The sequence below is a fragment of the Porites lutea genome, chromosome 9, assembly GCF_958299795.1.
Source record: "Porites lutea chromosome 9, jaPorLute2.1, whole genome shotgun sequence".
In the NCBI taxonomy this organism is placed as follows: Eukaryota; Metazoa; Cnidaria; class Anthozoa; order Scleractinia; family Poritidae; genus Porites; species Porites lutea.
Window position 1 is genome coordinate 742,501 of NC_133209.1, and position 27,753 is coordinate 770,253.

The 27,753-nt window shown below is 37.3% G+C and overlaps 4 protein-coding genes across 5 annotated transcripts; 1 reads left to right on the forward strand and 3 right to left on the reverse strand.

Moving 5' to 3' along the window:
* Nucleotides 1-1,496: 1,496 nt before the first annotated feature.
* On the reverse strand, nt 1,497-5,032 carry LOC140948965 (uncharacterized). The gene is made up of 4 exons (XM_073398223.1): nt 4,872-5,032; nt 4,660-4,788; nt 2,667-3,702; nt 1,497-2,252 (listed from the first exon to the last, which is right to left on the reverse strand). The coding sequence occupies exons 1-4, from the start codon at nt 4,896-4,898 to the stop codon at nt 1,927-1,929; spliced, it is 1,518 nt and encodes a 505-aa protein (XP_073254324.1). The 5' UTR covers nt 4,899-5,032; the 3' UTR covers nt 1,497-1,926.
* An 878-nt stretch (nt 5,033-5,910) lies between these two features.
* LOC140948966 (uncharacterized) lies at nt 5,911-12,552 on the reverse strand. Its single transcript, XM_073398224.1, has 8 exons — nt 12,357-12,552; nt 12,106-12,168; nt 11,284-11,340; nt 10,156-10,457; nt 9,035-9,651; nt 8,377-8,462; nt 8,003-8,048; nt 5,911-7,620 (listed from the first exon to the last, which is right to left on the reverse strand). The coding sequence occupies exons 1-8, from the start codon at nt 12,357-12,359 to the stop codon at nt 7,286-7,288; spliced, it is 1,509 nt and encodes a 502-aa protein (XP_073254325.1). The 5' UTR covers nt 12,360-12,552; the 3' UTR covers nt 5,911-7,285.
* A 1,657-nt stretch (nt 12,553-14,209) lies between these two features.
* LOC140948959 (uncharacterized) lies at nt 14,210-20,840 on the reverse strand. Of its 2 annotated transcripts, XM_073398212.1 has the most exons (7): nt 20,709-20,840; nt 19,238-20,333; nt 17,642-18,195; nt 17,070-17,216; nt 16,321-16,482; nt 15,947-16,025; nt 14,210-15,526 (listed from the first exon to the last, which is right to left on the reverse strand). In XM_073398212.1, the coding sequence occupies exons 1-7, from the start codon at nt 20,763-20,765 to the stop codon at nt 15,168-15,170; spliced, it is 2,454 nt and encodes an 817-aa protein (XP_073254313.1). In that variant the 5' UTR covers nt 20,766-20,840; the 3' UTR covers nt 14,210-15,167. The 2 variants fall into 2 exon arrangements, with proteins under 2 accessions (XP_073254313.1, XP_073254314.1); XM_073398213.1 differs by lacking the exon at nt 15,947-16,025 and having other exon boundaries at nt 15,389-15,526.
* A 500-nt stretch (nt 20,841-21,340) lies between these two features.
* On the forward strand, nt 21,341-26,764 carry LOC140948968 (uncharacterized). Its single transcript, XM_073398225.1, has 6 exons — nt 21,341-22,110; nt 22,242-22,357; nt 22,434-22,616; nt 23,559-23,732; nt 24,064-24,106; nt 24,481-26,764. Exons 1-6 carry the CDS (start codon nt 21,432-21,434, stop codon nt 24,783-24,785), a joined length of 1,500 nt encoding a protein of 499 aa, XP_073254326.1. The 5' UTR covers nt 21,341-21,431; the 3' UTR covers nt 24,786-26,764.
* The last annotated feature ends 989 nt before the right edge of the window (nt 26,765-27,753 follow it).

The following is a 27,753-nucleotide window of genomic DNA, read 5'->3' on the forward strand; positions in this document are numbered from 1 at the left end:
CTCGCTCCTCGAAAGAGCTTCGCTCTTTCACAACATTCTCCTGTTACTTTAACCTACTCTCCTGCTACTGTAATTCTTAATGAAAACCCTGGCCGCACTATACTATCTGAGAGCCTGGCACAGGCTACAGTCGGGTCAGATATGACTGAAACTTGCTTCATTGCGATCGCTTCACGAACATGTGACTTGGGTAATATTTCTGACACTAAAACCAGTGCACGGAATATTTGTTACAAAAACAAAAGTGAAGAACCATAGAAATAACAAACAACCAAATCTAGCCTCATATGGGCAACCGTTCGTCACGCAACGCTCCTCCCTCCGGCTCTTCTCTTCTGTGGGAAGGAGCGTTGCGTTACGACATAAGGAACTTCCTAAAAATAGGCAGTAGAGTCGATGTATCGGAATATTATGCGTAATTGCTTGCATAACTCTTAAAGAACCATAGCCGTCTAATAATATTCTCTAATAACTCCAGCCGACCTTAGGGAAATTTGACCTCGCCAGCGCCTATCTCCTATAGTGAGACTTCATGACCTCATAGTATATTTTTGGAAAGAAACACGGAGGAACATTCACATAGTAGCCTGTTCACAGACCTTCTGTTTTCTCTTCAAAGTTCGTCGAGCGCGCGTGATAAAAAATAAAAACCGCGGGGATTTATTGACCGCCAGCGCAAGGGGGTAGGGGTGGGGGAGGAAGAAAATAGACGATGTTTTCGAAAAGAAAAATAAAACAACGTCGTTTACAGGCTATTGACAACACATCTCTTCAGGTTCTTAAAAGTGGATTTTCATTTGTGCAGCTTTAAGAACGTCGTTAGAAACTACTTAAGGGTACAACACTATTTTGGACTGGGCATAGAATCAGCACCCACAACATTGAACCAAAAGCGCAATGCTCTTTTCCGTCGGGGATTCCCCTAACCACCTTTTATGGTTCGTACAGTACGTCAGACAGGCATGTCGCAAGCAGGATCAAACTTGTACGACTGGTATAAGTCAAATATAGCCACTGATTTACTATATATGTATATGTAATTTGTATCCACGTTTTCGCTGTGTCAGTAACATCTCGCTCTAAGAAGGAATTCGATTCTTGCCGCGGCTCATTTGATTAAAAGGAAGATCGTACTTGCAAACAAAGTTAAAAGAGGACTTTCCTTGATCCATTCAGGGGTAATCTCAACCCTAAAAATTTAAATCAAGGACGCGAAACGCTAAAACAGTTAGTTTCACCTTAGAGACAAAAAACGTAATAAACCTTTGTCCGGAGATTAAGAAAGAGGCTGTGAAAGGGGATGCTGTAATCTCGGCACAAGAAGGAAACTGCTTTTTAAAGTTGATCCAAATGTCAAGTAACTAGGTTATTGTTTAAAGGAGATAAAAAGCTAACTTTAAAAAAAAGCTAAATAAACCTCCATCCGTAGATTAACAAAGGGTCTGTGAAAGGCGGTTCTCCGATCTTGGTACGGGAAAAAAACTCCTTCAAAATACTAAATGTCAGGTAACTTGTTTATTTATTGTTTAAAAGAGATACATCATGACAGTATGGAAGTGACCAGCACTACCACCGTTCAAGCAACTCATTGGTTATGATATGGCGATTTTAAATGAAAAACTAATATATTAAAGCAGAGCTCCTGTTCATAAAAAAAAAACGTTGAATCATGACAAACGAAAGATAACATTTAGAAAGAGTTTACAAACTCCCGGCTTCTTTGAAGGACTTCTATGCGTCGGCATATTGGATTTTTTGTGTTTGGGTGAGCTGTCGTACCACTGGAACGCACCCTGCTTTTTTGGGCTTTACCGTTTTACGATAGGTATGGTACTCAGCTGGACGGTCCTACAGTTTCGATACAATTTTACTATGTGGAATGGTAATTACAGAGCGTGAAGGTATTCAGTTTTGAAAAAGTGATGTTCATTTGAAAACGTAATCTTGAAGGATGTCAGCGATATCGTCCCTATCGATGTTTGGCTTCTTCATCACTTTAATAAATTCAAACACAGTTAACTTAGGTCGTCTTGTTTCTAGGGCCTCTAGCAGTTGTCTTGAAGGACTTCCTGATCCAGACGTCTTGAATTCCTTTTCTAGTTCCCAAATGTTTTCCTCTTCAAACCCGAACTCTAGAGCTACAGTTTTAAAGTCACCTTTGTTTGTTCCTTCGGGTCGTTTGTCCATTCGCTTCCAGACTTTTTCGTAAGCGTCTAATGAAAGATATTTGAGTGTATTCAAAGGAGACAGAACTGTAAGAAATATAGAAATGAAATGATTAAAACCTCAAAAAAGGTACCACGTAAATTTCATGCTGGAAGTTCACTTCCACGGAAGTCTCTTGTGTATTTTTGCCACCTGGTTCTAAACTTTTAAAAGTTTCCTGAGAGAGTGAAACGTATTTCTGGATGCAGTGTTCTCTGTTTCTGCGGCCCTAGATACAGGCTTTGTTTCGCTGCACATATTTGCATCATATTTTTTCCAGTCGTAGCATATCGCCTATGCACTTTTTTTGCAACAACAACAACAAGCTTCATTTGTAAGACCATGCAAGTACATAAAGCGATTGCAAAAGCGACCAAGTTCCATCCATAATCTCTTTATACTGGAATCCGGAAATTTAGTAAGAAGAATGGAAGAAAGAACATTAAGAAAACTGCACTTACCTCCCTGAACTCCATTTATATCAGGGACAACCACGACTGATGATCTGCTTTCGTCTAAACTGCTTCTCTCAGTACCTTCACCGAGCTCGGAATCGCGAGACCTACAAACGGGACGACACTTCATCCATATCAAGTAGTTTCCAACAGTGTTCCTTTTGATAATGACAGCCAAGAGGATTAGAACCACCATACTGACAACAACGGCGACGATAATTCTCCTCTCGTTTTCGCTCCTCTCTGCCAGAGATCTTCCATCTTTACCATAAGAAAACACCCTCGTGGTTAAGTGTGTAGATGCAGTGTTTTCTCGGTTCTTTCTTCTCGGGTGTCGGGTCAGAGCTGTTTGGGACGTGGGCTTACGCTTGGTTATTTCTTCTTCCAGCTGTTCCGTGGCAGTTGAGAGCGACTGGAAAGGTGTAGTACTTTTATTTGATTGTATTTTGGTGCTGTCGTCTTGTACCGTGACTGAAATTCTCGACGTGGTTTTTCTCGTTTGAATTGTTCTCTTTATTGTAGTTGGACTGGTGATCACGATCCTGCCCTCAGTTCTTGTGCTTTCTTTGGTTGCTGTTGTCGATAGATCACAGCCATCTTTGTGTCTCGGTCTGCATTGCCGATGGTTTGGTAATCCCTGTTCTATACACTGACTCTCTAATTGGTCTTTACCATCCCAACAGCAGATGGAACAAGACAGGCAGCTTGAGACAACATCATTCATGTAGTAACCATAGTTGCACGAGCCACATAGTCTATTTTGCGATGCAGAGCAGTTACGTTTAACTGACCTCCCCTCTGAACACAAAGAACATGGCCTACACTGTTCTTTACCATAGGAATCAGAATACATTCCCACTTTGCACGCCACACAGTGCAGGTCTGTTCCATATTTCGCAACCCCTCCGCACCGAATAGAGGACTCCATTCCATCCGGGCAGTCGATGCAGGGCAGACACGTGTCATTCTGTGACGCATTGTCCCTTCTCCACGTGACTTGGTCATTACCGCAACCATAACAACCACTCGTCTGTATCTGGAGCTAAGATGAATTAGAACAATAAAAAATAAATTAAAAAATTGACAGCCAGTTATTTTAGACAAGGGTCATTAGTAATAAACGACTTACGACTCGAGAGTTCTGCACTTTTAATAACTTTTTAATCTTAAGTTTGTTCATCCTTTTTTTTCTTTTCTGCAAGGCTCTCGAATTTCTTTTTTGAAGTCACTAACTGGAGACATCCATGAAAATTAGAATTATTTCCACTAACAAACAATCACCTTATTTTCTTGATTTGAAGCCTAATGGTGTATAAATTATAAGACAGCCCTGTCGCATTCCCTTAGCATTGAAGGAGTCATGTCCCCGTCATGTCCAAAGATTTATTACCGTTTCATACTTCTCACAAATTAATTAATCAAACCAAAACACGAAATGACATAGTGGTTTTTTTTGATTTGTTTTGACATTTTTTTTTCCGGAATTCGATCAAATGTCCATAAGTTATAATCCGGTGACCCTTAACGTGTGTGTGATCACGAGACATTTTTTAAAATCCATTGTGGTAAGTCATGCATATGCATAAAAATGCCCAGTCAGGACATTTTACATTCGCGTATTTCATTTAGGTCTAAAAATCTGACTTTCGGCCTTTACAATATGAAGTAAAACGTATTGAATGTGTGCATGGTTTTAAAAAGGCCTTAACTGACTTTTATGCATCTTCTTAGTTTTCTGTGCTCAGTATGTTTATTGTTTGATAACTTCCTATTCACAACTTTTTATTGCACTTTTTACTGTTGTATTTTTAATTGTAATTTTCGGATTATTCTAGGTATATTTTTAATTGAAATTGTTAACTGTTTCATGATGAGGGCCGCAGGTTTATCAGTTTACTGTTTTGCGTTACCCTCTTTTAATAAAGTTGATACATACATACAACTATAAGTAGTAAAACAAAGGGTCACCAATCATGGCCGCCAACAATTGTTTACTTACCAACGATAGCAAAAGCAACGCTCTTGAAAAGATTCCCACCACACAAGTTAAGGAATCAGCTTCTTTTGTCGTGCTTCGTATCTTTTCAGGTCCTCGTTTTGGCTGGCCTGTTCCAAGATTGGACGCTTTCTATTTAATGAAAGTAATTAGTCATACTAGATTAAAAGCACGTCCAATCGATTATTCAGCAAAGACCATTACATAAGACATACCTTCACGCCAATTAAACAAGTAACCATCAGTCTTTTTTAGTCATCTTCATTTGAATACCAATCAAGCCGTGTGCCGCGCAGAAAGTAGAAAGTTGCAACGAAACTGTTATTTTAAAACCTACTTGCGCTTTGCAACAAGGTAACTGGTTGAAAACTGGTTGGAAATTGATTAAAAACAAGGGGATTCCCCGCCTTATTTACGTTACGCGCGTCACAATGCCAGCCTTTTTTTTAGGTAGGTGTATGGGTGAGCTGGCTGGGGGTCGTGGAAAGTCACTTAAAGCTCGTAATTTGGAGAGACTTTCTTTAGTTTGTGTATTCCACATCAAGTAACGATAGAAAAGGTTTAATACCGCTGAGTTGATTGCTTTAGCCTGTGACATCTCTTTATGGGCGAAGTGAAAGCGAGAAAATGCGACCAAAGGCGAGAGGTGGAGACCCCTGGGGGAGAGAAGAGCCTGTTAAGCTCCTCACCAATCTCCCCGTGAAAATGTAACTTGGCAGAGCAAGTGGTACTTGGGTACGAGTTTGTTGGTTTCCCGCCGATACAGCCTGCATGCTAGGTCTCGCTTTCAAGCAAGCGGCGAGTGCTTAGTGATCTCAGCGCCGTCTTTGAGTTTGAAAGAAGAGGAAGAATGAAAGAAAAAAGGTTAAAAACTGGTTGCAGATACTAAAGACAGGGGCGGATCCAGTATTTTTTTCGGGAGGGGGTGCACTCGTCTCTTGCTCTACTTCAACACCAATAAACCACATAGTTTTTTTTTGCAGAATACCAGTTGTATTAGAAAACCGCAGGTCATCTCGGGGGGGGGGGGGGGGGATGCGCACTCCTAGCACCCTCCCCCTAGATCCGCCCCTGAAAGACTAGAGTCAGCCATATGGGAAAATGGCTGGAAGATGCCAATTCAAACACCCAACGCAAAGACGAAATAGACGAATGACTAACTTAAAAACCTGTTGCGTTTGTTTGGTGAGGGAAAGAAAAGCCGTAACCTCCTCCCTTGTTCCCGTTAATATAACGAGCTCATGTGGCAAGGCATTTATATGAAACACACGGTTTATTGCTGGATAATTAGAATATAAGATACTCTTGTCCTATGTCAATTTTGATGTGAAAAGGAGTCATAACACTGTAAAACGCTACCTCATGTCATCGCCAATAATCGCACCTCATGAATACGTTTTGTGTGTTAGCGAGAAGGGATCGCATCTTATTGACACCTCGGGGCGACTCCCTTATAAAAGTAACGAGGATGCTCCGACGTCGGAAAATTCAAATTAACCTCTCAGGGAGAGCAATGTTGGTGGTTCAAGCTTAAACTGAATCCTAAGGGAGATTTCTGTGTGGTCAGTGTCAGAGCATTTTTTTTTTTAAATTTCTGTATGCATAGTACTAAGCGATACCTGAATAGGCAAATATAGTACCTTTCCATCCCAAACACCCTAAGTGAGACCAAAATCTGTAATTTACACCCCAAAGCGAGACGAAGAGCATCCCCTTCACTTTTGTATGGGAGTCCCCCCCGGACTGACACGGTGTCTCAACTCCTCTTACAAACAAAAAAAAGGGCAATTTACAAACTGTCCTATACAGGAAAATCATATAGACTTAACATGACAGTTTTCTAAAACGACGCTCAAAATTTGGTAAAATTTGTCTAATTAAAACATCCCTAACGTGCATTTGATACAAGCAGGTATTTTGTGGATATTTACCTGAATATAATTCCATCACTAGATCAAAGTTTATTATCGAAACATTAACTAGAGGAAAAAAGTAATTATTAAGCCTTTGTCTAAAACAAAACAGTATGTGAAGTAAAATGAAAATAAGGTCGTCATACTGATACAATATGTTACTTTGCGTTCGATTTTCTCAAGATTCTCTTCATTCTGAAAAGAACGATGTTTTTGTTTAAGGAATCTTAGTAACTTACTAATTACATAAAGCTAATTGCTGATTTACAACAAAAATATGTAGTGAAAACATAAAGAAGTACTACTCCAATAATTATTCTTAAAGTTTTGTCTTCGATATATGCCATTACATGGCTAAAAAACGATGCCCGTCACTACAGCATCAGTAATATTTTGTAATTTATATATCTACGACGTTAGGAAAAACATGTACAACTTACGAAAATTAAGATATCAGTAGTATAATAGAAGCCCTTTTTAAGTATTCTATCTACAATCGACAAGATGTTCTTAATGAACCTATAGAGTCGAACAATGTTAAAAACTGAAGTAATTGTAAAACGTAGATACCCACATGTTTACTAACAAAATCTACAGAATCAAAAAAGAATGAAAACTGCACTTATTACAACCTTAAGCACAGGTAACCCAGGTTCACTGTTTAAGCCCAATAGGAGACCTTTGCACCCTTACAGCACTTCTTATGGCAAAAACTTTTACTCTTCTTCAGTAGCCTCTTCTGCCATGTCATAGGCCCTCAACAGACGACTGACATCTTTTCTCTTGGCCTTCTCCTCCACTACAGTTGCAAACTCCTTAACTGTTAGGTTTGGACGGGAAGATGCAAGTGACACAATCAGTGCTCTGGTTTTTGTGGGCTCTCCCGGGTAAGTTGCTTGACCAAGCACTGAGCTTATCTGATAATAGTTAAACCCATAATACTTGGCCACTGCTCTATAGTCACCACCCAAACGTACAAAGGTGTCCAGCCTTTCACAGACCGCTTGAAGGGTGGATTCCTGGCTAAGCAGGCTTTCTAGCAGCTTGGGCTCTAAAAGCAATGATCACAAATAGTGAATGTACAGAATGTCAACAATACTATGTAGTGAATGAATTGATTGTCAACACGTCGTGATGACCCTTATTAGAATCACACCTGTTTTAGAATCACAGCACTGTAAGAGGAAGTTAGAAAGTTAAGTTTCTTGACTAGTAAAAGCAGCTTCACGCCTTAAAGGAAATGCAGTAGTCTTTTCATATTCCACAGCCTAACTATTAGTCTGATAATGTAATGTAATGTCCTTGCCCAAAAGCATAACAGGTTTGAGGTCTGAGGGTAAGCAACTGTCAAATTAAGTATTTCCAATAACAACTAAATTATACAGCTTTTAGAATCAAACTTTCATGGGGATTTATTAATGAAGTAGCTGTACCTTTCTGAGTGGAATTCTGACGAGCACATACTAGACCTTCTGGATTCTGTAAAATTGAATAAAAGATTGAGGGCATGAAATTTATAGATCAAATTCAATGAGACCCCTTGCACTCATATTAAATTGTTCAGGATTAATGACTTAAAGGTGAACTACAGAGTGACAGACATTTCTTTCTCAACCACATTTGAATGAAGAGCTACAAGTTTGGTAAATAATTAACAGATAACTTGATTTCATATTTGACCTTTTTTTTCTTTACTTATATTTAGTAGCACGCTTGTTAGAGACTACATGTATTTTGTTTTTCATTTTCTCAAGTACCTATGTATAATGTTCATAGTAGAAGACTTGTTTAGTTACAATAAATGTACCTTCTCACACAGTGGATCAATTGATTCTGATTTTGATTGTGTCCACTTTACTTTCCAAGGCTTTTTTTCTCTAGTATGCGGGTCTCCTGGAAAAACAATCAATTCATGGATTCACTGGCAACAAAATTTTACAAATACACAATCCTGAAATGTAAGGGTATTTATATCTACAATAACAACAAACTAAAAAAAAAAAAGGCGATGACATACAGACTTAGAAAAATGTTCCTTACTCCTTGTTTGTAGTTTAATTATTTCTCTAGCTATGGGATTACTACCCAAACCTAGTTTGTCCATATTACTAGTTGAAGCTGGAATTGAAGCTGAAATAGTTAATGTACATGTGCACTGACTAATAATTTGATCTTTTCCTGAAAATAAGTGCAGCTCTTTTAACCTCACATGTTGTACCAAAATTGTATGGGTTCTGTGATGACCTAAAATCATAAAATGGTCACCAGGCATTAAATACTGGTTGCCAGAAAAACAGGACACCGTGCAGATTTAAAGAAAGAAGGAATCAAAAGGGCTGCTATTTCACGACCGAATTTTCGGAGCTCCATTCAGCATGTCAAGGCTTAATACCAGCTATTGCAGGTCTGGGTTATTATATAATCACAGCTCAATACACACACAATTATGTAGTTAAAAAGATTACCTTTGATAGCCACTGGACAAGGTGCAGTATCATTTACTGAATTGTACACTCCTTTTTCTGGATCTTTTGAGCAAGAGTATGACTTTGACAATAAGCAATAACTAATTAAAGCACCCGAGATTACTAGAACCAACACCACTCCCACGGTTATACCAACAATTAATCCAACTTGGTTGTCGGCAAGCTTTGCTTTAGATGAATCCTGCAAACTCCTAATATCTCCAGATGATATAAAGGTGCCTGTTACATTTTGTGTAAAATGGGCAGGAAAAGGGGTGCTCTGAACGACAGTGGTCACTTTTGGAAACTCTGTTGCTCTATCTTTTTGAGATGTTGTTGTTTTGTTCAAAGATGCTGCTGTTGATGCGTTTTTGGATTCTGTGGTATTCTCAGGGGATGCACTTGCATTTGCCTCAGTTTGAGATGCTCTGGTTTCTTGTGGAGATGGTGTTAGGGTATCAGTATCTCTGTCACACCGATTTACACTGCTTTGAAAAGAGCAGATCATGTTTGAAGCAGCCCCCATTTTACTTTTGCATTCCTCTTCGATAACATCTTGAGCATCTCCACAGCACTTTGAACAACGTTTGCAGTCACCAATTACTTCATCATAATACCTGTAAAGTTAACAACACTACATATAAAGCTAGAGAACCATTGTAACTATAAAAGTGATTAAAATTTAAAAGTGTATCCTTTTCAGCCTCTTACGACTAGCTATATAGCCAGGTCCTTTAGTGCACATGCAATCTTCATTTTGTGCACAAGATAAACCAAAGCTAAACCTGTCAAGCTGTCAATTACAACAAAAAAGGTACAACACTACAAACATGCCAATAGCAATTATATTGATTAGTAAGCAAGGTCCTTAAGAACAAAGAAGTTACATATTCACTGAACTGGGTTGCAACAGACCTAAGTAGAACAGCTGAGAACACTTTAGGGTACATGCCAGATAATGCAAACTGAAAACGGGGATTGGTATGTCAAGACAAAAACAACTGATTATATGTTAGATTGACAGTCATCATGAAAGTGATAAAGAACTAGAAATGCCATTAAGTAAGTCTTAATCTTGATAAAAATTAAGCCTTAATTTTTTAAATTTGCAAGAGCATTACCTGTCCTTACTGTTACACTGCTTTGCACACTTGACATCTGATGTTGTTGTGCAAGTTTTATTAACCAACTGATCTTCTGAACAGGATGCACTGCACAGAATACAGCTAGAAGTGTCATAATTGGTGGAGAACGAGCGGCCTTCACTGCATGGTATGCAGTGAATCATTGTATCTCCTGATATTTCTGTACCACATTCATGCGAAAGTCCTCGACCAGGAGGGCAGTGTTCACAATCCTCACAAGAAGTTGTCCCATCTGTATTACGTACCAGGAACTGAAACTCAGTACATTGATTTGTTGCCTACAAAATGTGCAAGAAAATTAGAATGCTCTGTAGAGAGATGCATTGTGATTAAACAAAGTATGAGCAAGTTTACCTCATTTCTGCTTAAACAGGTGCTATGGCACTAACCCTTTCAACCTTTAAGTGTGGCACCTATTTGAGGGTGCCCATTATTCTGGGGTGGTACTTTTAGTTAAGATATAAATTTCCTCACCAATATTGCAAATATAGTCTGTAAGATAGTGCAGTAGAGAAAAGTGAAAGAAACATAACAGTTGCTAAGGTCTATTTTCCTTCAAATAAGTTTCATCAGTATTAAAATTTTTTATGAAAATTAAAAAGTGTTCAGTGCACTGTTGCTGTAAAGGTTTGGCATATATTAAAAGGAAATGCATATTAATATTTTTACGGCTAATTGCGGCATACAAATGTAATTGAGAGGTGGCAGCTTAACTCAAGTAAATGTAGGATTCACACACAGCTTCCCCAAATATTAGGTGGGAAAGCTATGTCAACATAAACAAAAATAATCAAGTGACATACTGCTGTTCATGCACTATCAGTTAATGTAAAACAATCAAATAAATCTTAAAATTTGACTACAAAAGCTAAGGAAAAAATATTACATGAAAAACACTTTTGAAACAGCAATAGCCACTAACTGTGAGAACTATATTCTCTCCCTGTACTTTTAACAGTGCAAAGGGTATTCCAACACTCTAAAGAACAATCAGCTTTGCAATAAAAATTGTAACCAGCCATAACAGCACACTTTACTATTGACTTTATTAGTAATTGTTACAGTCCTACCAAAAAGTAGTAACAAGGATACTAAGAAACTTACCCTGACGTTAGGCACAACTACACTTAGTTCCAAAAAAATAAGTAGTGGAATTAACACCTGCAAAAAGCAATAAAGTCTGTATTAAAGTAAAAAAATTGGGATATTGAAATAAACCTGATTTCGAAGAACTTGGTAATTTTTTAATCCAAAATCCAGAATAAATGTTTGTTTGTTTACATAGTATGACTGTCTCCAAAGAAGGATCGATACTGATGAAAAAATAAATAAATAAATAACGCTTCCGTTTTGTGACGCTTTCTCTGACACTGCTCTGAGCATGATCAAAGATTACCCGGAAGTCACAAGACTCATTTGCATGTAAAAACAAACATGGTAGCACGATGTAAACTTACGTGTACATTACTTTGCCGCGATTTTAAAGGCAGCGATTCGAAAGTAGAAGTTCTAAACAGAAGTATTTAGATGGCTAAAACTGTCTCTCCCTAACGTTAAGTGTATCGTGTATGCAGTCTTGTGAGGGATGAAGACGATCGACGTACAAAATCGGAGTCACATTCATCAACAATCGTTGCGCAATCCATAACTAATTTCAGTAAAACCTTTTACACCATAAAATTGTAGGAATATTGTAGGGCTGAGAGAATAAAATCTGCACGAGTTAGGTACTACAGTTATTTAGTCGTCTTCACGACCTTTGTCGGGTTGTAGAACTGAAATTCCCGGTAAGTAAGCTTGTTTGATAATTTCAATTACGAAGCACATTCCTAAACTAAGAGAACTACGCAATATCTCTTAACAGATTATGGGAGTAAAACAAAAATAAATTATGAAAAAATAATAACAAAAAGGACGTAGACTCACCTTCAAATTAAAGGATAAATAACTATTTCGACGTCTTCGATTAATTTGGTGTTCGTTATCCCCCTGCACGTGTGGAAGTAAATTTTATGTTAGGTAATAAGCTACGATGTTACCTGAGCGTTGCTTTTGTTTAGGGCCAGGGTTCCAAACAATGTTCGCAAGAGAAGTAAAGCTTCATGTTGAAATAATTATAAGAAGAAAACGCTTTGAATAATTTGATAATACAAGTAACGGTTGAGCGTTAAACTTACCATTTCCGACGACTTCCTTCTTCAGAACGTAAATGCCAACAAAACGAAGGTGCGAGGGATGTGCTAACCGCTTACTCGTGCAAAAGATGTCAGAAAACTCTCCATCTTGCATGGTAAGTTCGTTGCTATCCGTTTTGCGGCTGTAACAGGATCAGAAGGTGAATGGAAGTGATAAAGTGGAAAAAAGAAATGCCACGAAGTTTGAACCTTGCTCTAACGTGAGTAAAAGCCAGGTGATTTCGAACGATGAATGACCGTAATTTATGGCAGTGAGCGTCTGTTTACATGAACATTGATTGGTTTTTCTAGGAGACGTCATTTTTAGTAGCCAATAAACAAGGGTTTTCTTTGTTCAAGCAAGTGACAGTTCACACGCAATAATGAGTCACATGAGAAACCCGAGACACATCATATGTTGCAAAGGAATTGGCGCGAAAACTTTGTACAGCGACGGAATGTTCGAAGAATGCCCAAAGCACTATAAGCTATAATTGCACATCATTTCTGTAGTTTTCACAGTCAAGAAAAGGCTTAAAGTCGTTTCGAATTTGCAGTAGTCTCGAGAGATTATCCACAGAAATGAAATACGCAATAACATGGCACGGCTGTCATCCGTCGGCTTGCTTCGACTGAAACAAAGGTGCGGGGAATTCCCTGGACACTTGAAAATCGAAAGTTCACATGTTCTTGGAAGTGGAATGCACACTTGGTTTGTAGGGTGAAAAAGGACAATATAAAGCTAAGGAGTTAAATATCGGGCAAGCTTTGCTCAGACATGTTTTGGATTATCCCATTTCACGATAAATCTAAACAACCTGCAGATTAAGTGCATATGATAATCTAGCCATTTATGTTCTTCCGACCGTATCAAAATTCAAATGAGGTGGAATTGTGGCGCCCGCAATGTTACCAACAAAAATGATTACCTTTAAAAATGCGAGAAAAGGAAGGGAAAAGGGCTGGCATTACCAGAACGTTTCAAGATAGGAGGGGCAAAGTACACACGGAAATCATGGAGACTATGATTATTGACTTGATAGGGAATAAGCCATCTGGACTAAGAGCTCTCTCCTCTGCAGAGGCCTTTTTGCATTCTGGGATGATGCCGTGGCTTATTCCCTGTCAAGTCATTAATCATAGTCTCCAATTCTTCCTTTATAAACAATGATTTGGAATCTTGCTGATGCCGAAAATTGACAAAAATTATCTTACATCCAAATTTTGAGAGGAAACACATTCCAGGGAGAGATTAATTTTATGGTACTTTGATTTTTCAACAAAGTATTATTTGTCTTGGCCGCCATGTTGGAGGGCATGCTGTTGCCCTCCAACATGGCAGCCAAAACTACTTTTGTGCTTGTATCTTGTTAAACGTAAATTATGATAGTTACGCTCAGATGTGCTGTAAACGTTACTACGTCATCTTTTCAACATTATCCTTGAAGTTTAAGTGCAAAATTTGTGTTCAGAAAGAGGTAATTCATAATTTTAAAAAACACATTTTGGTCACATGACCAGCTACGAACTTACTCATTTTAAGAAAATGGTGTGGGTTTGAAAGACTAAATCACTATTCTTTTGTTTAAGTTTCATTCATAAAAATGATGTCTCATGACCTCTTTATGCAAATGGCCTATTGTGGCAGAAAGTAAACATATATGTCAAGGCTTTGTGAGCACCAATACAGGGGTAGGGAAGAGGGACCCTTCTAACTCTACCTTGTCACCTTCCAGCTTATTCAGGAATGCTATTTAATTTCCTTTTATTGTGATTTATTTTTAATTATGGGTTGTGTGTGAAAATGACAGTTAAACATAAAAGTATTAATCACAACACGGGAAGTATGACAGCTATTGATGATATAAAGTTAACTTTATTTTGCATACAAAGTACCTAGGTCAGCCCAGCTTAAAAGACAGCTGTGATCCCATTGTTGGTGGGCATTAATATTAAAACATGGCCCCTATGGGGCTTATTTAATTTTGATGACAGTAGAGAAAACGAAATAAACAATAAAATCAGTAATTTATCAAGCAGGAACCTACACTCACTCACGTGATATATAGGGGGTTGGGGTTGCTGTGATCTTTTTCATGAAACTGGTAATTTTAGGAAAATGAAGTTAATATCATAAAAAAGGTGAAAAAAAAAAACAAAATTACTTCAGATTACTTGGTTTAGAATTGTTCACAAAAGGTAAATCCTGTGACTGTGTTACTTCTAGTACAAGTTTGTCCCATTCGTTAACTCCAAAGTTGATCAAAACGATTTTTGGCCTAGTTTGGTTTATGCTTGTAGTAGATATAGATCCCTATATCGTGGTGGTTATTATAATATCATTCTCATTAACACAGATGTGTGAAATGCACTCTATACCAGTCAATACAGTAAAAACCTGTGTTTAAGAACCTAGATTCTAACAGAAGAACCTGTTAGGCTAAGATTGTCCATTTAGACCCCTTTTACATAAGAACCTGGTTTCACCTACAAGTTTGATCGGGTTCTTATTTTGAGAAATTCTGTCAAACACTGAATACACAAGTTTAATAGAACATTAAGCTCTACCAGTAAGTAAAATGAAGATGAAACCTTGGCAATGAAGCAATTGACATGTAGGTCTTTATATCCTTGTACTTGCATACCCACATAGACCCACAATTATATTTAACAATATAATTATGCATCATGCAATCTGGGAGGGGGGCGGGGAATTGTATTATTTTTGATATCTGACAGCATCTTTATTATTTGTTGTGTTATTGGTACTCTTTTTCTTCAGGTTATCCTTCATCAGTACAGTTGAGAATTTTCTTATTTTTCAGAAAAACTGGAAATGAGCTCATACACATAAGGCTCTAGGATATTGACCACATCAAATCGCTGAATTTTGCGAGTTTGTAGAATGCGTACAAACTCTGCTACAGTAAACTTTGGTTGCTTTTCTTGAAGAGCATGAAGCATCACTGTACATGGACTGCCATCAGGAGTCAACAATTCTGCTCTAAAGTCATTAATCTCCTTTTCTGTGAAGCCTAGGTGTACTGCAACGTGTCTCCAGTTTCCCACACCTCTGCATGACAGGTCCAGTTTCATGGCAACAGCTCGTAGTACCTCCTTTGGAATTTCATGGAAGCAAATTGATGGTCTGCTCTCATCGGTGATCAAGGGATCTACAAGATTAGCATCAGTTGTAAGTTGCCAGTTGGTTACTCAGGATTTGTGTGAAACTGACTACACAATAGGGGAAAATATTTTGATACATTTTAAATTCTACAAATTATGATCAAAACCAAGAAAAGAAAAGAAGCTAAAATACTTCAAGACAGGTCATTTTGTTGCCCATTTTAGCCGTATGTATACCTTGAACTGTTTCATATTTAGTTATTTTGAATTAGAATGGCTTCAATCAAACTTCAATTTTGTATGTAAGTGATAAGCTAAGACCTGACTGTAAGAAGCCCAGGTTGTAAGCAAGTTAAGTCTATAATATATTATTAGAATGTATGTGGTGCAGTGTAGGATATAGTGTGCTGTTAAAGGTTGGCTAATGCCTCAGTAAACATGTCTATCTTGTAGGCAGAACAGCTTACCACAAAGATTTCTCCCAGTCACCATCAGATCATTATGACCGAGGCCCTGGTGGCTCTCTTGGTATCTCCTAAATGGATCCTGCAGAAAATTCAAATTGATGTTATTTTAAAGGTACATGTTATACATTGTATTATGCCTACCTCAATTTTCTACATTAATTTTTTATATACCAGTATTATTTTTGTTTGATGTAGGCCTTTCCTGCATTCTATTCCAGTGTGAACACACATTTAAATGGGTTTATTGTTTGTGCAGACAGTTTCATAGAAATGACTGTATTTTGCAACTCAAGCATGAATTTGCCTCCTTTGTTCAGCAGTAAAGAAAATGTTCACTGAATAAAGGTTTGAAATTAAATTTAAGTGAAACTCACATCTTTGATTGAAGCCACTGCAGAAAGTTTTGTTGCTGCATTGTCTGCTGTTAGTTCAAGAGTACAGTGAAAATCTCGGTTTGTACCATTGTCATGTTCAAACAATATCTCTGATTTTGGTATTGTTGTGTAGGAGTCCTTCAAACTCTTGTGTGTTATCACCTGTGTAAAAATATAAACATATTCTTGTCTGTATTTCACTAGCCGTATCATTAGCTCTTATACTCATTCATATTGTTGCAGAACTTTTATATTTCCTTAGTTTTATTTATTTTGTACTTAGACATTGTATATTCTGAATCTTATGCTTTTTGTAATTTTAATTTAGATAGAGGGCTACAAGTTTACTAGTTTCTGTAACTATTCTGTGCTACCCTCTTTAAATAACGTGTATTATTATTATTATTATTATTATTATTATTATTATTAACAGTACATGCACTCTTAATTTCTAAAACATTAAATTATCTGATTAATGATAAATCATTCATTTTTTTAAACAAATGGTTAACAAAATATAATGAACTTGTTTGTGGAGACACCTCCTGTAGACTCATGCACCTAACCTGTTTTTTCGTCATAACCATCACTAATTTTTATTTTTTATTAAGTTTAGCTTCTATAAACCTGCAGAAGTGACACCTGTCAGCATCAAACGTTAGTCTAAGAAGCTGTACAAACACAGTATATACCATTAATAATAACTAATGTATAATTTGTAGGACTCATTGCAGAGAGTATTAAATAACCTGTGGATTTATGCATGCTTCCTTCCATCCTTGAACAAGTTGTTTAACAGAAATCTTGATATCAGTATCCTGTACAGTCTCGACATATAAAGACTGAAGAGATCCCAGAAGAATCCTATTTTTAGACTTTTCTTCCTGCATTATTTTCTGAAAATGGAACGAAATAATGTGAAATATAGCATAGAATTTATTCTTCTTTAAGAAGATTAAGAAAAGAAGTCTTAAAGGACAGACATGATAATCTTTTGCGTGTAGTCTACATGTAACAAGTTGGTGAAGAGGTTTCTTGGAATTTTTTTGTAACACTATTTTGGTTGTTGTGACCATGATAATCAATAGCGTTGGGAGGGGGTGGGGGGGGGGAGAGGAGTACTGTATAGCACACGTAATCAATCTGTCTGGAATTAATGATAGTTTTACTCAGTTCTTACATGTATTTACTAGAGGGATGGAAGTGAATTTGAAGCATTCCAACAAAAAACATAAAATCGAATTCACTAAAGTATTAGACAGCCTTTGTGCACCCCTTAGTGTCAGAGACTGTTAACTATAAGCCACAGACAAGAAGTTACCTCAAGTGATGCTTCGCAGTCGTCAAACACATACAGATATGCTGTATAGTTCTCACCAACTTTGCCTTCACCACCAAAAACTGCACACTTGAAACGCTTTTTGTTTGGTTTGGAATTGAACGCTGGTGTACCAACAACAACATAGGATAGGAGACAATCCGCATGGTAGCAAACATCATTGTTACTTATTTCATCCACTTCATCATCCCTCCATACATTTATTTCATTTTGAAATGCTGAACTTTTGAGTTTTATATTCCAACCATGAGTAAAAAATACTAGTGCACTGTGTGGTATTCTAATCTGCACAGGCTTGGATAGTCTTATGCCATAAGGGTGAAACTTAATAATGGGACTGAGTATCACTTCATCTTGATTCAAAGCGGGAAAAGAAGTTTGATCCCAACATATTTCTACTCTTATCTGTTGAGCATCATTAAAGAAGCTATGTGGATCATTGAACTGAAGTAAGACTCCACATTTTTCAAAGGATAAAGTCTCCTGTGAAACATTTACTGTTGGATCCTCAAGTTTTGTGGCAGAATGGCTCGTTGCTATAATAGAAAATAACAAAAAATATATGAAATCCAGGTTGGTACTATTGTTTGTCGCTCTGGTTGGGACAAGGTCCACAATAGGGATATAAACAGACTGACCATCAATACTTCTTTCCTGTGTTCTCTAATTAATTCTTAGCTTAATTATTAGCTTAATTTAATTAAGCATGCAGACTGGTATTTTCATGGTCATTGGGCAATTTGTGTAAATTTGATTTGAATTTTAAATATTAGAAGCCATAATACCATAAAAATTTGTGTCTACATTTTAGAGTTGAAGTTTCTGCAGCACCCCACCTGATTAGACTTTTATCATTGCTACATTTGTGTCTTGTAATCCTAAAAGGATCTTTATACGTTTCTGAGAAACTGCCCACCTACCCCTCCCCTAAGCCAATATTTTGTTCTAAGTGAGAAGTAAGTGTTAATGTTGGCTTAGGGAATGGGTAGGTCCTTCAAGCCTTTCACGTGACAAGTACCTTGTTTCTCCTTAAAACTAACACTGCTCAATCAAACATTAACTAAGGTTATGGGAGTAAAGTAAATAATTGCCAATGAAAAGTATCATGGTTTCTTATCAATTTCTTCTTGACATAGAGCAGTTTGCACTTGACTGTCGTAAAACCAAAACCAAAGTAAATACACTAGCCAACCAAAGGGCGTAGTAAAACCAAAACCAAAACCAAAACCAATCCCTTTCGACAGTCAAGTGAAAACCGCTCTAATCACAAAGAATGTTTAGAGAATGGTGTGGAAAATATGCATGTTGCTACATATATGGAGTGTATTTAGCAATTATATTGAATGAGACTGTGTATGATGTCAAGAATTATGCAAATCCAGGAGAATGTTATCCACTGAGGTGAATGCCTCGTTTCCAGACTAATATACCATTGTTCAACCTCATTTCCAAGAAAATATACCATTAGATTGATGGTACATTGCTAACAGCATCTAAATTTGGCCAACAGCGGTTGGGGGCTTTGAACCTATAAAAAAGTGCAAAATATTTAACTGGATGAATAATGAATATAGTAACCTTCTTCTTCTTGTTCTTCTTCAGATGGAAGTAGCATTGTAAGTGAATGACTTCCTGACAACCTCTTGTACCTTTGATGTCTCCACCTCAACAATAGCATTATGAGAATTGAAGTCACAAGTCCCATTGTAACACCAGCGGCTATATAAACAGCTAACAAGCTTCTGGAGTCTTCCTGCTTTGTATTTTCTTGTATCTTTTGTTGACAAACACTGATAGCTCTCCTAGTATAACTACATTGCAGACTTAGTGGCATGTTTTCTTCTCCACATTTTTCAACATGTACATCTTCGTCATCATTACAGCATGCTGAACATGGCATGCATGTATTACTAGTGTCATCTTTATAAAAACCTTTAGCACACTCACCACATACTCTGTCCCTTGTCACATTACATGGTATCAGTTCTTTTTGTCCAATAGAACATTTAGTACAAGTTTTACAGGAACCAGTGTCTAGCTTGTCTGAAAATGTCTGACCTGCCACACATCCTAAACATTTAATGCCAGCAGTACTTTCCACCATACTTCCACATTTTATAGATGGGGAAGTTCCAAGAGGACAATGTTTACAGTCCTCACAATGTGAACCATTCTTGGTCATTACAATGTACTGATTATCTTTACATTTCGGTTTACAGTCATTAATTGTTTTCAGGGGGACGTTAGCATCACACTGCTCGTAGAAGGGCATGTCTTTACAGTCATCTTTTTTTTCGTTCTTTCCATGACAACAAAATGAGCATCGCCTGCAGGACCCTGTTGTTTCCTCAAAATAGAACTTCTTCCCACAGTCTCGACTACATTCCGAATTGGCTTTCAAAGTGCAGTTTCTCACTACTGTATGAGAGTCTGGACATATTTGACATGGCTTGCAAGAACTATAATCTTTATTGGTATCAGAATACGTTTTTCCAACTTGACATTGCCGACAACCTATTTTGCTTACGTCAGTTAGTTTTACTATTTCACCACACTGAGGAGACAGTCCAAAGCCAGGTTCACACATATACTTAGAACACTTAATACAAGAGATCACGTGGCGTGAGTTGTCATCTTCAACTGTAAACTCATCACCACCACAACTTGAATAAACCTTAAGAAGAGAATCAAACAGATCACATTCTTAAAGTGTGAACCCAAAAGTTTTCTATACTCGTTATGATCAAGGCGGAAGTTGGAAGTTTTGGTTTGCCATTGTATCAGCAGTTTTCCTAAAGATGCACTTTTGAGTGAGACAAGTGCTGTTTTCAAGTATTAAATGGGTGATATATGCAGCCATATAACAGTAGATTGATTCTCCTATGGAATGTTAACCTTCCTTAGCCTTTAGCCCATTCGATTCACGTACTTACTAGCATCCGCTCTGGGCAACCTTAGATAAGACAAACTATACAATGATAATGTGATGGAATCTGAAATCTACAAAAGTTATCAAGCACAGGTGACTTGTTATCTTTGTCATACTTACAGTTAAAATAAGATGAAAATCCAAGAAGATAGTCAGATATATGGCAAGTACATCCATATTCCCGTCTTTTGTACCTAGTACCTGAAATCTAATGTCGAGAATTTCAGACAGCAGCCAGACAGCTTTGACGTCATAAGGTAGTTTAGAAAGCGCTCAGTAATCACATATTCACATTGTCACAAAAGTTGCTTGCATTGCACAAAACCGAAAGTTTTGTATGTTTGGAGCACTGAAATGTCTCTTGCTGCTTGTTGCTAACTTCCTCGGACTTGTCCTGTGATCGTTCATGAGTGTGTTCGTGGTGCTCTGTTGCATGTGTTGAAACGATCGTAGGTTAAAAAAGTTGATGAAAGTGTAGAATTTCAATACTTACTTTCTTGAATCGCTGCACCCAGGTTATTGTTTCACTGTCATTGCGTTTACGGGGGAATAAAGGAGTGGACAAACGCACAAACACTAAAAAGTTTGTGCTCGGGGGATTCCCCCTCACATGACTTTCACTTTCAAGGGCTTTCTAGCCAATCACATAACTGAATCAAACAAAAATGTCAGCCCACCTGGTTAAAGACGTAGCTGCTATTGGTTTGCGGTAACGATGCTTATGGAAGCATTTTGTGTTCTCGTTAAAAGCCCAAGAAATAACTACTTAAAGCTTCATTCGCATCATGGCGGATTACCTTTAAGTTTGTGCGCTGTTTTGTTTGTCTACATGGTCAGACAGACATGGGAGACAACGAAATCCAACTAAATATGGACTTCTCAGAAAGTCACTTCGGAAACAGCCACGATGGAGCGGTAATTCCGTCATCATCGTCTTCCGATCCCGGGACGTTAGTAAACTCAGTCGGAACATACAGTAATTCACACCACTCTCGAATTCGACGTAGTTCTGATGACAGGGAGAAAGATTTACTTCTTGAGGCAGAACATGATAGACAATCGCAGCCATTACACTTTGATGAAGTTTGGTTTTCGAATCCTCAAGAGGTGCTTGTGGATCGTCTGGAGATTTTAGGAGAACACATCGAAATGCCAAGTTCTACAGGAACAGTATCCGTTCCGGGGGAACTTGAGGAGTCGATGATTACGTCCTCAAAACGTTCATCTCCTCACACAATACAGCTTGATCAGTCAAATGGCTTCAAGAATAACCCCCACCGCTACAATTATTCTGATAGTCGGGAGGGATATTTGGCTGCGAGTTCAGGGACGGAATATGATGCGACGAGTGTTCCTTTGTTTTCTACTACTGAAGATACTGATGGCTGGGTTATCGTCAATTCACGAGAAACAGCGTCACGTCATTCCCCGCCTACTGGCCGGCAAGAGGCTAACAAGAATGTAAAAGATTCCTTCGCAGGTGGAATGAAGGGTTCCAGATTGGGCTTGGACGTTTTTCCTAGTACGTAAGATAACCTAGTTAGCTTAACCTTTTTTCTCATTATAAAACTGCAGTCTGATATCCATGATATTAATTCGCAAGGGTTATACAGATTTTCGTTTACTGATTTGTATTATTATCATCCTTTTTAGGTGCCATGAAACTCTACGAAGGCCTTTTTATTATATGTCTTTTTAAAAGACGGATAATTGCAAGGGATAAACTTGAGCATGCTCTATACATTATCCCTGCTCACAAATATCAAGAGGTTAGTTATGTGAATTATCTGTATCTATTACACGGTGTGTCATGCCTATACCTGACTTACTTTTTTTGTATTGTAGATATTCCCCAAAATTAAAAGGGATGAAGCACTTGTTTGTCATGGGACAGAATTTCCTATGGGGGAAGAAGACAAACCCATGCAGCAATGTAGACTTCATCGACAATTAATAATTGCTGACAAATTATATGTCAAGTTTGAAATGGTTGTTGGTCAGGTTTTCTCAGTTGATGAACCTTGCAGGGTATGTTATTAAATTAACTGATCATAGCGTTTGTTCATTAACGCTAAAATTCTTAAAAAATTAAGCAGTTATTCCGTGTAGGTTTACTTTAATGGGAGCAATAAGAAGGTCGCTCTCCTTGCGTAAAACTTTACTCAGCAGAGCTGTTCAAACTGGAACACGAGAAATCCCACTACAGACTATTAAAAGTGTGCTATACAACAACACGACTAATAGAAAAATATGTTTAAGTGTAACCTGATTTTGAAAAAAAAAAGAATCCGGTTATTAATTTTGAAAACGTGTATGCGTTTATATATGTTGTTCTAACTTATGTATTGTAAGTAGTTTCATTATGTTAGTACAGTGTCCCGATTTGTAGCTCTGAGATGGCCAGCTAGAGGTTAGACAAATGAATAAAAGTCTTGAATGACTGATCGTTTTAAACTGATTATAAATATGTGATTTAGCAACTGAAGGTTGCCATAAATACTGAGTCAGGTAAATTATAGGAAAATTTATCTTCTTTTAGAGCAGGGAATTAAAAAAAACATTAAACAGGAAATAATCATAGTTATTGGCGAAGTCAGTTACAATATTGTAACTCTGTTCTTATTGTTTCTTGAGATAATAAAAGAGACATGTTTCAACCAGAAAAGTATTAAGTGGTTAATCGATTTGATACAAAATGCCATGGGAAACCGTATCCCTGGATGAACATATACAAGAGACAAATATTCACGCTATGTGAAAGAGTTGAAAATGAAGAAAATGTAAATGCGGCAAGGTCAATAAAAATGGTTTAGAGGCGAGAGCAAAGTCATGTGGAAGTCAGAGAAGTTTGATTTGTCATGAGTGGTTGCCCTGAAAAAGAGCAGTGCTATAGGTGTTCTCTAATTGAACCATACTCAGTATAATTTGGACTAATTGTTAAAATTGCTTCTTATTTCTTCTACATTGCAGAGAACTGTAACTGTTGCTGACATCATTTCTCAGAGTAGTGAGCGCATCACAGCTGGATTCTCAGTTGAAGTTCTGATCAAATGCCTTGGTGGCAGAGACGAGCTTTACGAGGACAGTGTTAGAGTAACGCTCCAAACTGGAAGCACAACTATATATTTAATGTTTCCTGTTGCTGTAAGCTATGTTCCTCAGAATTCCTGCCTTAGTATCTATAATTTGACAGATTTTGAGCATAGTAATTGAGCTACATTAAGTGAAAATTGCCATTAAGTCCGGGTCAAGTTCTCACGTCAATAGTATCTCTCACATTGTGTAGAGTAAGTTTGATTTCTAGTACCTGCTTGCATGGTGGGGTGTAATTCTTAGGTACTGCCCAGGTAACCTTCTTGTGGTACAGTTTAGTTAACATGTATTTGGAAATATTATTTTACTAGGTTATCTATCTACATCTTCCAGGTTTAGAAGCAGATCGTATTTAGTGTTAAGTTTTTTGTTTCATTTCCAGTATTACGAAGCAAGCAATTCTCCTTGGCCACGTGGTTGTCCAGGTGCAGATTCGTTAGTTGTTGTTTAGTTTAATTTTTTTTCGATTCATAGTTTATTGATGTTTACAGGTGCAAATTGGTTTTATTAATTCATTAACCAATAAAGAAGTGGGCAGCAGAGTTCCTACTATCTATGACCTATATTCTGAAATATTGAAAAATTTATGTTTTGTAGTTTTTAGAGGTACATAGGGTGTGTATTTTCGTTGATATTGTGAAAATCAAGTGTCTTTTACCGTGTCTATATTCACAAATTTCATAAAAAAATCAGTTCTACTTGAATTTGGCCTTCCTTGCAATGGGAAGTGCTGTTTTGGAAAAAAGCTGTTTAGTAATAATGAGATGGCGATGCTAACAAAAATGTCCTTATTTTCCAGTCACAACTATGCCAGATGAGGACAGAGACGCCTTGCGCTCTTGTCGGGTTGAACTTCTGGACAATATTGGTGATCCAATATCCCTCTGTGACCACTTGTACCAACACAGAATTCTTGATGCTGATGACATGGATGACGTCATGTCTTTACCCACGAAGAAGGAACGCAATTCTCATTTGTTGCGTACCATTCAGACCAAAGGAAATGTCCTTGACTTTGTCATCAAAGTTATGCAATCCAAGCGTGAAAATCAAGGGGCAGCTTCCATTTTACAGAAAAAGAGACACAGTGGATCTGATATGTGAAACTAGTTGATGGCTTCATGGAAGTCATATTCGTTAAATGATAATCGTCAGATTACATTTTGCCACTCACCTTTGCAGTATGGCATTAAGCTATACACATGAAACAAAGGCATTTTGCCTTTCTTGTAGAAAGAATACAATAATTTGAAAGCCTTTAAACTTAAGAGTCAGTCTCTAATGCGTGATATTAATACTGTTTAGTATTATCTCAAAGATGGTTACTTTCAAAAACAATCGTTCTTAACATAAAGTATATTGTTTGTTGTTGACATCGTACTCTGTGGTTTGTGAAGCGAACAATTTGTTCTGACAGGTGGAATGCTCATATCTTGTAAACCTGTGCAGTCCTTTTTAATCATCTTGTCTAATGCAAGTTGGTTAATATTAGAATAAGTAATATCCTTAGTACGTGTTAATTTTCCTGTTCTTTTTTGTAATAGCTAGTGAGATCATTTTACTTTTTACCAGTTTTACTGTCATATTGCTTTCAATTTCAGATTTAGATATTATACTTCTTGTTGTAAGTGACATGCATACCTAAATATGTCACAGTTTGGAAGATTAGACTAAATAGCTATTTCGAGATTGGATTCGCATTTATGATTTTCAACAAATGTGACTGAATGTGATGATTGTGTCAGGAAGAAAAAAACTAGCATCAATTACAATATCGTACCCTTTTATATTATAAGACGAGAGCTAACGATGCCAGTTGTAGTCCTTGCGTGAACAGTTTTGGTTTATTTCTATTGGGTGCATTATGGCAGTTGTGAAGAAAACTGATCACAGGGTCCAGAGGAGATGTGTTTGTCGTTAGAACATCAAAACCCGTCGAAAACCTCTGAAAAAATGGGTTATTTTGATCGCGTTACAGTTTCGTTACACATTCTATGGACCGCAAACCTAGAGACTGAGGGCTCGCAAGATCGGCTTACAGTATAAAATACGGACACTTGTCCTTTCTTTTACTCGGCACTTCGTGCCTCGGTCGCCCTTCGGGTGACGTGCTGTGCGCCAGCGAGGATATGGCTTGCGGTTATTGATTTTCAAAAGTCGATCTGGGTCTGATAAGAAGCGAAGAAATCGTTTACAGTAGATTAATAAAGATCCCATTGGGCTGATTAATCGTGCTAAGCGATAGGTATAGACATTTTTCAAGGTGAGACTTTAAATAAGTAATTCATTTATTCACACGAAACTCCTCTGGACCCTGTGAACTAATCACATCAGGGGACCTGCCATGTTTTGGACTAGCCCTGCTCCAGTAGTAGGATAATATCTAGTTCTTTGACACCAACATGACACTGATTAGTCTATTGAAAGGTGTCAGCATCACTTCAGGCAAGAGAAAAATGTTTTTAATATGTGACAGACATTTGATCTGTCCTTTTTGTCAACCCTGTATATAAAAATACTGATTAAGTCGTGGCACTGTGTAAAGGTGGATTCAGTTGTGATGTATTCTTATAAGACAATGTTTTGTGCCTGAAAATTTGCTTCATTGTTCTTTTTTTATTATTTGGGGATATTTTTTTTAAAAAAAAGGGTGTATTTCAGAAAAATAGAATTAACATTGTAAAAAAATCAGGAATATTTATTTCCTTTAACTGGAAATAATTTAAATGCTATTTGGTAGGTATTTAAAGAGCGTTGTGAACTTGACAATAGGAATTGGTATATACAGCTGATTTAGTACGTGGACTTCAAAAGATGAAGTGGTCAGTGCCTTATCGTATCATGTTCTCTTTTGTATCGTTCAACTAACTTAAATTATAAATCTCTGTAAACTTAAGTTAGTCTCTGTAACCTGTCATCAATAAAACCAAATGTGGAAAGGAAAACAATTTGTTTATTAAGCGAAAACTAACACTAGAGCACTGTGTGGACCTTAGTTATTCAGTGCCCAGTGCATCAGTTTTTGGAACGGTTTGTAAAAAAATATTTGGGTAAAAACGAATAAAGCGATAATAACTCAGCAACATTGAAGAGTTTGTTGTTTTCAAAATAATAGGCTTTCAGGAAAGCATTCATGCGAGAAAAGGCTCAACTAGTGAAAAAAATCTTTCCGACCTTTTATAAGTGATTTCTTTGTAACAAAAAGAGATTAGGTGAGTTGTTGTGCCATTTGTTTACCCGGGGATAGTCAAAGTGAAGGTCATAAAAATCAGTGATGGCTACACTGTAATTTTTACGAGTTATTATAACTCCGAAAATGGAGTAAAAATTTTAGGTACAGGAGAACTCCTTGTTGGGGGTTATTTTAACTCCTCAATATCTGGGGTCACTTTTACTCCTGAAAAAGAGTTCTCTAAACTCCTTTTTGGAGTTAAAATAACTCCCCAAAAAATAACTCCACCGTAAGGAGTTAAATTAGCCCCACTAGAAAAGTTATTATAGCTCCTTGAAAATTACTGTGTATCTAAACTTAAGTTTTTATCTGCTAGTTTATTTACTTATTTATTCATTGCTTATTTTCAAAGTATTGACCTTTCGTTAAACGTTTATTTTATTTAAAGGGTCTACTTTGATAAGAACTTCGTCGTTAAGGAAATGACTTTTCGTACTTCTATTAAAGGATAGTAAATAATCTGAATGGCTCGTTTCATAGACCTTTCCCGCATTCCTGTAAACAAAGGAACCAACTCGAGGCTCGGGTGGACAAGATACAGTGATTTGTATGAAATTGTCCACCCAAGCCTCGTGCTTTTTTATGTTTGCTCACTGGAGCATAATGCGGGAAAGGTCTATTCCTATCAGACTCGTAATGCTTAAGTACACAGGCAGTTGGGGCTTTTAAGCATTACCAGCTAGTTACAAGTCACTGGTTGCCATGTAGTGATGGCAGCTCTTCAGATGTGGCGTCAATTTTGACAATTTTGTCTAATGCTAGTTATGATTTTCTTCAGTCCTTTTCGCTTTTCTTTGTCGATGTGGTATCAGTCTAACCTTAAGTTCACCAATGGAACTC